The sequence below is a fragment of the Mus caroli genome, unplaced genomic scaffold, assembly GCF_978045245.1.
Source record: "Mus caroli unplaced genomic scaffold, Mus_caroli_1 scaffold_8, whole genome shotgun sequence".
In the NCBI taxonomy this organism is placed as follows: domain Eukaryota; kingdom Metazoa; phylum Chordata; class Mammalia; order Rodentia; family Muridae; genus Mus; species Mus caroli.
The window spans coordinates 139,618,060-139,628,662 of record NW_028227263.1 but is presented as its reverse complement, the minus strand read 5'-3'; the positions used below and the strand labels follow the sequence as shown (position 1 = coordinate 139,628,662).

General features: G+C 46.6%; 1 protein-coding gene across 1 annotated transcript in view; it reads left to right on the top strand.

The window, feature by feature from the left end:
* The first annotated feature begins 424 nt into the window (after window positions 1-424).
* Eddm13 (epididymal protein 13) overlaps window positions 425-10,603 on the top strand; it is a 31,654-nt gene continuing 21,475 nt past the window's right edge. The window contains exons 1-4 of the mRNA XM_085842386.1: window positions 425-509; window positions 3,774-3,791; window positions 5,407-5,421; window positions 8,358-8,366. Coding sequence (XP_085698512.1) covers window positions 425-509; window positions 3,774-3,791; window positions 5,407-5,421; window positions 8,358-8,366 — 127 coding nt within the window. The remainder of the gene's footprint in view (window positions 510-3,773; window positions 3,792-5,406; window positions 5,422-8,357; window positions 8,367-10,603) is intronic.

The window sequence follows — 10,603 nt, the reverse complement described above, 5'->3', positions numbered from 1 at the left end:
GAGAGATACACAGGCACACAAAGAGAGAGACACACACAGACACATAAAGAGACAGACACACATATATAGAGACACACAGACACACAGAGAAAGAGATTTTAAAAACTTAAAAAATACCCAAAATATCATTAGATGTTACCAGACATGATGTTGCATTTGAGTCACTGGAATACAAGCAAGTGGGCACAACATATAATTATCATAGAGTGATACTTTAAAAAATAGCCGGTGCCAGTGGGAAGGGGTAGTGGCTGGGCCAGCAGCTGGTGGTGTGGGCATGGGAATCACCAGCTGGCTGCCTCCAGGTAGCTGGAGGGCATCTATGGGCCGTAAATTTTGTCTTGAGAGTACAGGAGAACAGTGAGTGACCAGAGTCCCGTTGATTCTGGAAGGAGAACACTGGTCACCCTATCCAGGCCCCACCATGTGCAGACTAGAGCCATTTCTGAAGAGGTCCCTGGTGGTCCTCCTTTTCCTGGGCCTGGCAGAGGCCTGCGTTCCTCGTGAAGGTAAGGCTTCTACTCCATGGTAGCTTAGGGTGGGGAGGTCATTGAGGCTGGACTTGATAAGCAAGTCTGAGGTCTACCATAGGCTTCCTTGCTTTGGGTGTAGACATCCCACTCTCTTCTCCCTTGTAGAGATGGCTGCACGAGTCCTGGTTTGTTGGTCCTGCTCTTAGACATCCCTGTGGCTTTGTGAGTTTCTAGTTGGTGGCCATTCCCTTGGAGGTACTGGGACTACATTAGTCCCAGGTTGGAGGATTTGTCCTCAGAGGTACTGGTAGCTTAGTGAATCTTGTGTTGGTGGGCCTATTCTTAGAGACACTGGTGGCTTCATAGTCCCTTGCCCGTGGCTCTTCCATGGAGATGGATGTATTAGTTCTCAGCAGTGACCTTTTTGCCACATTAGAGAGAGACACCACGTATGTTGGTCAGTCTCTTGTCCTGTCTTCATCTAGTCCTCTGTAGTCATTGAGTCTGCTGGACTGCTTTGTGTCCATGAAGAGATGGAATTTGTGTAGTGCAGGGCCCCACTTGCCCGATTGTCAGTGTGTCAGTGAGGTAGATTCCCATCCTTTAAAGTGTAAAGACGCCAAAGACTACACCGGAAAGACTTGAGCCTTGTCATGAAACTGTCTTTCTCCTACTAGGTCAGCAATGGTTTCAAGTTTTAATTTGTACTCAGTGCTGAAAATAGAGTCAGGGAAAGGTGGGCATAGCTCTATTTTGATGTCCTTTTTATAATAGACAGATGATCATGCCCCAGCATGTCTTTAGGCAACGCTGTTCTGGAAAAGTGACTTTTGAGAGAAGACCTCAAGAAGAAGCAGAAGCTAGGCAGCTAGAGGGTTAGAGACTGTTTTGTGCAGACGGAACTGTATGTGCGAAAAGATGTTGGGCTAGAAGACACAGAGTCCCTTCAAGGCTCTGAGAACAGTCAGTGTGGCAGAAAGATTGAGGGCATGGTGGGCGAGCTAAGACACAGTAAGACTAGAGAGTGTGTGGGAGCCACGATATCCAGGGTTTTGGGGTCACATGAAACATATGGCTTCCTTCTCATCTTCCTCCTCCTTCTTCCTTTCCTTCCTTCCTCTTCTTCTATTTTATTTTTTTCTTCTATTTTAAAAGTTGTATGTTTGTTTGTTTGTGTATGTGTGTGTGCAGATCAGAAGACAACTGTTAGGAGTTGGTTCTCTCCTTTCCCATGTGAATCTCAGGAATCTGAACTCAAATCATCAGGCTTTGCTGGGTACAGTAGCTTTACCCGATGAGGCATCTCTCTGCCTCCTCCTCCTCCTCCTCCTCCTCCTCCTCCTCCTCTCCTCTCCTCTCCTCTCCTCCTTCTTTTTCTTCTCCTTCTTCCAATCACCAGTCTTTTCTTGTCTCTCATGAACTTCTAACATTTAAATGAGCCTGGTCAGTTAGTCTCAGAATGTCTCCTCGATTGATTTTCTCTGAGCTCTTCCCACGATTAGATTGAGGTTATTCAAGAATATATTGAAGTCACACTGTGCCCTCATGGATGAGGTTATAGCCAAGTGATCGATAATGGTCTGTCTCTTACCTATGACTCTGTATTGGCTGGTTTGTGTGTCAACTCGACACAAGCTAGAATAATTGGAAAGGAAGGAGCGTCCATCGAGGAGACGCCTCCATGAGATCCAGCTGTAAGGCATTTTCCCAATTTGTGATCGTGGTGGGTGGTGCCACCCCTAGAGTGTTTCTATAAGAAAGTCCTAGTTTCTATAAGAAAGCAAGCTAAGCAAGCCATGGGAAACAAGCCAGTAAGCAGGACCCCTCCATGACTTCTGTATCAGCTACTGCCTCCAGGGTCCTACCCTGTTTAACTTCCTGTCCTGGCTTCCATATGGAGGTGTAAGCCAAATCTACTGTTTCCTCCCCCACTAACTTTTTGGTCACGGTGTTTCATTTGCAGCAACATGACCCTGACTAAGACAGATGCTGTCTTTGATCTCTTAGCTAAGGTTGTCTCTACCAGGTTTCTCTACAGCCTGTTACCATTTCTCCTCTGGTAACTTGTATTGATTGATCATCTTTGATGGACGGGAGGCTGACAATCACAGCTTCTCTTCTAGACATGCTAAAACTGAAGTGCCTATAAATGACCAAGGCAGCCACAGAGGCCCAGAGGAGCACCACAAGGAATGCTCTGTTTACCCCTCTACCAGGGACTTTTTCCCAGTCATCTAAGCAGATGTCTTTAGAATAGAGCTAAGTCCAGTTCCCATGTGTCTCCTAAGCCCTAAACATAGGCCAAGTTGAACCAAGTGAATGTTGGCTGGTGACCCGTCCAGCAGGTCCAGTTATTCGAGGGTCACGAGGGGACCTCCTCCTAAGAACCAAATGGGGGGGTAGAGAGGGACGAGGGCCTTGTACAAATAACGACATGGAAACCGTTCTGGAATGTATCAAAGCCCCGAATCTATTGAAAAAGGTCTAAGGCTTAAATGCACAAGCAAAAGGGGAAGTACTGATACTTATCAGTGGGAGGGGTAGGGCAATACAAGCAAAAGGAGAAGTACTTATGGGAGGGGGGCAATAGAAATTCTTTCTTTTGGCAGCTACACGGGGAAGCAGGAACTTGGTGGTATCAGGGTGTGGTCAGGACATCGGCGATGGCTTAGGGCTGGAACATTCTTGGAATCGGTAGGGCTGGAACATTCTCGGTGTGTCGGTGGCCTGCTTTTGACCCCCTTTTCTTCTCGGGGGGGAGAGGCCCAATTCAGAGATCAAGAGTTGTCTTAATAGCTCTCAACAGGCTGGCTGGGTTGGTAGACAGAGGGAGGAATAGGTATGTGATAGACAAGTGTGATAGATGGGCAGTAGACGGATAGATGGATGGATGGTGGACAGATGGATACTGGGTAGATTTATGGGTATGTGGAGGTATAGATGAGTAGGCAGATGGGCAAGTAGGTGTATGGAAGGATGGGTCGATGCATGATGGATAGGTATACAGTATGGTTGGTAGAAGAGTGGGTGGGGAACTGATTGGTAGATATCAGTTCTGTGGATGGATAGATAAGCAGATAGGTGATAGACATGTGAAGAGGGCTGGGTAGACAGGTGGGTGAGCAGATGAAAGACCCCGAGGAACTCTGATAGAAACTGTGTGTGTCAGCTAGTCTCCAAAGACACGACAGCTGTGGTGATCTTGATCATTGTAGTGCTTTGAGTCTCATGTCTCATTCCCTCTCTGCACCTGCTTCCTGGTCCTGATGGAATCCACTTGAATGATGCCTTTACCTCCAGTCGCAATGGAAGAGAAAAGTAAGAACTCTCAGCATCCTATGTTTGTGCTCTCAGATGGCTCTTCTCAGACTCTGTTGGGCCTGGAGAACCATCTGAGAATTCTGGGGAAGGGGAGAGCTTCAATCTGCTATAAAATCCTGGCTTGAGGATCAGAAAAAAAAAAAAAAAAAAACTATTTAAAAGCAAGCCGATGCCAGGCATGATGAAATATGCCTGTAATATTAGGTGGAGGCAGGGGAATTGAAAGTTCAAAGTCATCCTCGGCTACACAGTGAGTACAAGGATAGCCTGTGCTACATGAGACCCTGTTTCAAAAAAAAAAAAAAAAAAGGCTAGTTTAAATAGAAAATGGCTAGATTCTCACATCTGTACCTGCATCCAGTCTGTTATGATGTGTTAATTTGACTGAAGAAAATTAAAATGTAATCTCAAATGGAAGGAGTTGGAATGTTGTATCAACACTGTTTTAGCCAGAATTCTCCAGAGAACCGGAAAGAATAGAGGAGAGAGAATAAATAGAACATAATGAAATGGAAGTAGACTAGAATAAAAATAGGAATAAACTATGATGCAAATATAACAAACGTGCGTTAGTACTGAGTAGCACTTTCGTCCCAGCACGCAGGAGGTAGAGGCAAGGGAGTCTCTGTGAGTTTGAGGCCATTCTGGTCTACAGAGTGAGATTCCACTTTTACATGGGTTCCAGGCATAAACTCAAGGTAAATAAAGAAATATATCAGAATAGGATAAATATAGGTTATAATAGAAAATGGAGTATATAAAAAAAGAATAGAAATAGAAGAAGAACAGAACTGACTAGGACTGGCTCTGATAAAATATAGAATAGAATAGACAGGTGTGGGGGGATTTATTGTGGAGGCTAAGGAGACCCTTAACATACCATCCCAAGCTGGAGAATCAGGGAGGTTGGTAGTGTGGCTCAGTCCAGTGATATAATTCTCAGTCTCTTATTTAGGGTTTTACTGCTGTGAACAGACACCATGGCCACTGCAAGTCTTATGAAGGACAACATTTAATTGGGGCTGGTTTAGAGGTCCAGAGGTTCAGTCCATTATCATCAAGGCAGGAGCTTTGGAAGCATTCAGGCAGGCATGGTGCAAGAGGAGCTGAGAGTTCTACGTCTTGTTTCAAAGGCAGCTAGCAGAAGATTCACTTCCAGGCAGCTAGGACAAGGGTATTAAAGCCTAAACCCACAGTGACACATCTACTCCAACAAGGACACACCTTAGTGCCACCCCCTGGCCCAAGCATATACAAACGATCACACAGTCCATCAAGGGCCCAGGGAGCCACTGATGTCAGCCTGGGAATTCCAAAGGTGTGGAACCTGGAGTTTTGATATCCAAGGTTGGGACATTACAGACACAAGGGAGCAAGGATTTTTCTCTTCCTCTGTTGGCCTGCTGAATGTCACACATACCTGCAGACACTCCCAGGGCCACACAACCATTCAAAGCAAATGCTAAATCACTTAAGCTTCTGTATCAGAAGAAGAGGAAGACTCGGTGCTGCTGACACACCAAGACCCATCAATGCAAAGATGAGATTCTGGTGGTTTGAATAGGCTTGGCCTTCATAGACTCACGTGTGTGAATGCTTAGCTCACAGGGAGTAGTACTATTAGAAGGTGTGGCCTTGTCAGAGGAAATGTGCCACTGTGGGAGCAGGCTTTGAGGTCTCCGATGCTCAAGCTATGCCCAGTGTGGCACACAGTCTGCTGCTGCCTGCAAATCAAGACGTAGAACTCTTGGCTCCTCTAGCACCATTTCTGCCTGTACGCTGGCTGCCATGTGTCCCACTGTGATGATAATGGACTAAACCCCTGGACTGTAAGCCAGTCTCGTCTCAATTAAATGTTTTCTTTCATAAGATCAAGGTGTTTCTTCACAGCAATAAAACTCTAAGACAGAGATTAAATTATGCTTTCCCAGCTACTCCAGTGTCCCTTAATTCAGTCAACCATCATTCTTTTGAAAAGTCCCAGGGACAACTCAATGGTTCTTGGCTGATCTTTTGAGAATCCCCCCCCCCCTTCCTGGCACATGGCAGAGGAAAAGGCTCGGAGATTGTGAGTGGCCAGAAAGCATGGGCCTCTTGTCTTTATTCCTATGGCCTAGGAAGTTCCTAGTACTCAGCTGGATTGACTAAATGGAAAGAGCTTTTCTGTGCAAATGTAAGATAATGCTATCCTTTTGAAAGCAGAGAGGGAAGCATGGAAATTCAGTGCCTAGCACGCCTTGAGCACTTCAAACTTGTCACACAATTTACATTGTCAAATCCAAGTGGCAAAAGCTCTAAATTCCCACACTGAGCCATTCTTTCTCTGACTCTTTTGAGAGGAGGTGTATATGCTCAGTTCAGGACCCAGCACGGACAGTTCAAGCCTGAATTCAGCCGCAGGACTATTCTTATTCAAACCATCACAGGACGTTCTGGACCCTAGGCAGTCAGTGGTACTACTGCATAAAAGCCCCTCCCTATTAACAGCGGGTGTGTAACTGTTCCGAGAAGGAACAAAGATTTACAAGGTGAGACTGGGGTAATTTGCATTTGTATTGACCCACCCTCTTGTTTGCCTCGATTTTTTTTTTTTCTGGCTGACTCAATGACTCTGGTTCCCACTCCTCCTCCAGTCAAAAGTAAGTCACAATCCCTCTCTATATAAACAAGGGTTGGGGTGGGGGTGGGGGTCCAACTCAGAGAGACAAAAGTGAGGGGGCAAACATCTAACCATCACCTTGTGCAGGAGCAGACTCAGAGAATACTCAACTTGAACCTGGCCACTGGACCTAGATCTAAAGGTCATTGGGTGGGGCTAGATGTCAAGGCCAGATCTTGTAGGAATGGTGCTTGCAAGAGAGGAAGAAAGAAACTTTGTTGGTTTCCATGACTATAATTTGATATTAATGTCAGTAGGATCAAAGAACTGACCAAGTTGGGAGCTCCACTTCTCTATAGCCAGGGTGGACTGTGTATTTCTCGGTGAGTAACAGGTCAGAAGGCTTTCTTCTTTTCTGAGAAGTAAACAACCCGGCCTCCAGCTGAGAACAGAAGGTTGACAGTGGGTTGTTACTTAGACTGATTCTTCTAAGCTCCTGGAACAGGGAGGGTTAGATTCCCTGGAGCTCTCATTTCCAGAATGGATGCATCTTCGAACCAGATGCTATGTCAAAGTTCCCCATTCTAGTTTCCGTGCCCTATTTGGGGATCTTTGAAGTACACTAAGGGAAGATGCATAAAGATGACCTAATTGATTCCATTCCATATTCCTTCTTTGGTTGGACAAATGTCCCATTGGTCTCCCGGCTCATCCTGTCTTTCCTGATCCTCTCGTGCATACAGTGCTGAAAGGTAAGAGTCTCTATTTCCTTCCCCATCTGATCTAGCGTCCTTTGTCCCTCAGAAACAATAAGCTGACTTTCAACCAGCATCTCCTCTCCTGGGTCCAAAGCCTAGCTTCTAATCTAGGGATGGAAGAGAATCTGAGTAGCTAGAGTACCGCCTTTGATAGAATCAAACACCATTCTTCCCCTCTTCCCACCAAATTCAGTGTTTTTTTTCTCCTTAATCCATATGTAACTGGTTTGCATCTTGGTGAGAGTAGGTTCAAGGCAAATTCAGCTGAGAAGCAAAGAATTATTACCCGCAGCAGGCAAGGAAAGACAGTAGTGATTTCCAGAGCGGCGCCCTCCTCCAAAGGAGTCCACACATAGCCAAATAGGAAAGCACCTAGCCTAGTACCTGGACAGCAGGCCGCCTTTCTTCTCCTTCCAGCATAGCTGCAGACGAGCTGTTTGACTGCCATTCTCAGTTCACTAAATACGGATAGGTTATTTGTCTGCTGGTGAAATGAGCCAGTGCAAACCAGATTAGATTATATTAAATACAGGGTTATTGGGACCCTGCACCCACTGGTGAATTCACTGGCTCCAAGGCCCGAGTCCAGGGAAGTTGCCATGAGGAGAGAGAAGGAAGGGAGGGGGAAAGAGAAAGAGCTCACAGGCAAGGGAGAAGGGGAGAGGGGGAGTGGGGGAGAGAGGGAGGGAGAGGGAGAGGGAGGGAGGGAGAGGGAGAGGGAGGGAGCGAGGGAGGGAGGGAGGGAGGGAGAGAGGGAGAGAGAGAGAGAGAGAGAGAGAGAGAGAGAGAGAGAGAGAGAGAGAGAGAGAGAGAGAGAGAGAGCGAGCAGTCCAGGACTGGAAAGGTCAGAGTTGGGAGCAGGGTTCGCAAGGTAGGGACTGAGGGATGCTGGGAGAACCGGGAGGCCAGGTCTGTTTTGATATGTAAAATATGCACCTCAGTCCCTTGTCCCCAGGTCTGAACTCCCCTCCCACCCCAACCCTCCCTACCCCAAATCCGCTGGGACTCCTGGGAATCTCATGGAACCTCAGTCTTCATTCCCAACCAGGCATCATGACCCATTATAGATTCCATTTTCCAATAAGTTCCCAGCCCCCAGAGCCTGATCTTGCTTTTGGCTTTCTAATTATGGCATTGTCTCCCTGATCCATCCGACTCAACGTCCTGTGTTTCATCTGTCACCTCGCCTGGTCCTCATGCCATCAGGAATCTTGGGTAAGTGTGTGAGTCACATTGTTGTGCACTGAGTAGTTCAATGGAAAGCTTGGAGCGAGAATTTGTAATGCTGAAAGTCAGTCATAGAGATGCATACCTTTAATCCCAGCACTCAAGAGGCAGAGGCAGGATCTCTGAGTTTAGGTCAGCCTGTTCTAATAGAGTTCCAGGATGGCAGGCTAGAAAGACCCTCTTAAAAATTAGAATTATGCCGGGCGTGGTGGCGCACGCCTTTAATCCCAGCACTCGGGAGGCAGAGGCAGGCGGATTTCTGAGTTCGAGGCCAGCCTGGTCTACAGAGTGAGTTCCAGGACAGCCAGGGCTATACAGAGAAACCCTGTCTCGGAAAACCAAAAAAAAAAAAAAAAAAAAAAAAAAAAAATTAGAATTATGGGTTGCACTCAAGGTTGTCTTTTGACCTCCATGCATGTACCACAGTCCACGCACACACACACACACACACACACACACACACTCGAATATATGTGTAGTTTTTTAATTTTTATTTTTCTCTCATACATTGCCTCCTATCTGAGTTTCCTATCCGTCCACTCTTCCCAGTCCCTCTCCCACCTCCCCTCTATCCCAGATCAACTCCTCCTCTGCTTCCCTTTTTAAAAATTAAAGAGCAGGATAGCTATCTAATATGGCCTAACAACATACAGTAGTCTGGGCACAAACCCTCATATCACAGCTGAGTATGGCAACCCAACAGGGAGGAGGAAAGGGGTGCAGGCAAGAGTCAGAGACACCCCCATCCCACTGTTGGGAGTCCCACAGGAATGCCAAGCTACACAACCATACTATGTATGCAGTGGACCTAGCTCAGGTCCATACAGAGTCCATGTTTGTCTCTTCAGTCTCTCTGAGCCCCTCTGAGCCCCACTGAGTTGATTCTGTGGGCTGTATTCTGTGGTGTCTTCAACCCCTCTGGCTCCCACAATCCTTCCTCTGCCTCTTCTACGGGGTTACCTTGGCTCTGCCTAATGGTAGCCTGTGGATCTCTACATCTGCTCACATCAGTTGCTGAACAACATCTCTCTGATGATTATTGGACCAGGCACCAGTCTGTGAGTATAGCAGAATATCAGAAATCATCTCATTGACTTTTTCCAGTCATGTGTGGCTCTATCCTGGGTCCTTGGGCTGTCTTGCTTTAGGTTCCTGGCCATTGATGCAGTGTCAGGCATAAGGTCACTGATAGACTTCAGAGGGTTTCCACTGCACTACACCAACCCCCATTGCCCTCTCTCCTTCCATTTCTGCATCCTACTCCCACCCAACCCCTCCAGTCCCTGTCCCTACTTGCCTCCAGTCCACCCTCCAAAATTCTATTCTATTTCCCCTTCTTAGAAAGATCCATGTGACCCCCTTGAGCCCTCCTTGTTACTTAGCTTCTCTGGGTCTGTCGACTGTAGCATGGTTGTCCTTTACTTGACAGCTAATGTCCACTTATAAGTCAGTACACACCATGTTTGCCTTTCTGGGTCTGGGTTACCTCACTCAGAGTGATCTTTCCTGCTTCTATCCATTTGCCTGCACATTTCAAAATGTCACAATGGGATATTACTCAGCTGTTTTGTTTTTTTTTTTAAGATTTATTTATTTATTATATGTAAGTACACTGTAGCTGTCTTCAGATACCAGAAGAGGATGTCAGATCTCATTACAGATGGTTGTGAGCCACCATGTGGTTGCTGGGATTTGAACTCAGGACCTCTGGAAGAGCAGTCACTGCTCTTACCCGCTGAGCCATCTCTCCAGCCCATCATGTGTATTTTAAATGGCTCAGGAGGTAGCAGGTGTTTGCTGCTCGATGACCTGACTTTTCTCAGAGACAAACAAGGTGAAAGAGGAGCCAGCTCCACTTACCCTCTGCCCTCCATGCATGTGCTGCAGCACAGCAACTCCACATGTCTGAAAACAGAGAAGAAGGCAGGGGCTAGAGAGCTGCTGGCTCAGTAGTTAGTTGCTACTTTTAGAGGATCAATTCCCAACAGTTGTTCAGCTGCCCACAACTGCTTAGAACACCAACTCCAAGGGATCTGCTGCCCTCTTCTGGTGTCTTCAGACATTACACTTACATGAACATACCCACACAGATACACATAATTAAAAATTAAAAATAAAAAATTAAGTGGGGCAGTGGTGGCGCACACCTTTAATCCCAGCACTTGGGAGGCAGAGGCAGGTGTATTTCTGAGTTCAAGGCCAGCCTGGTCTACAAAGTGAGTAGG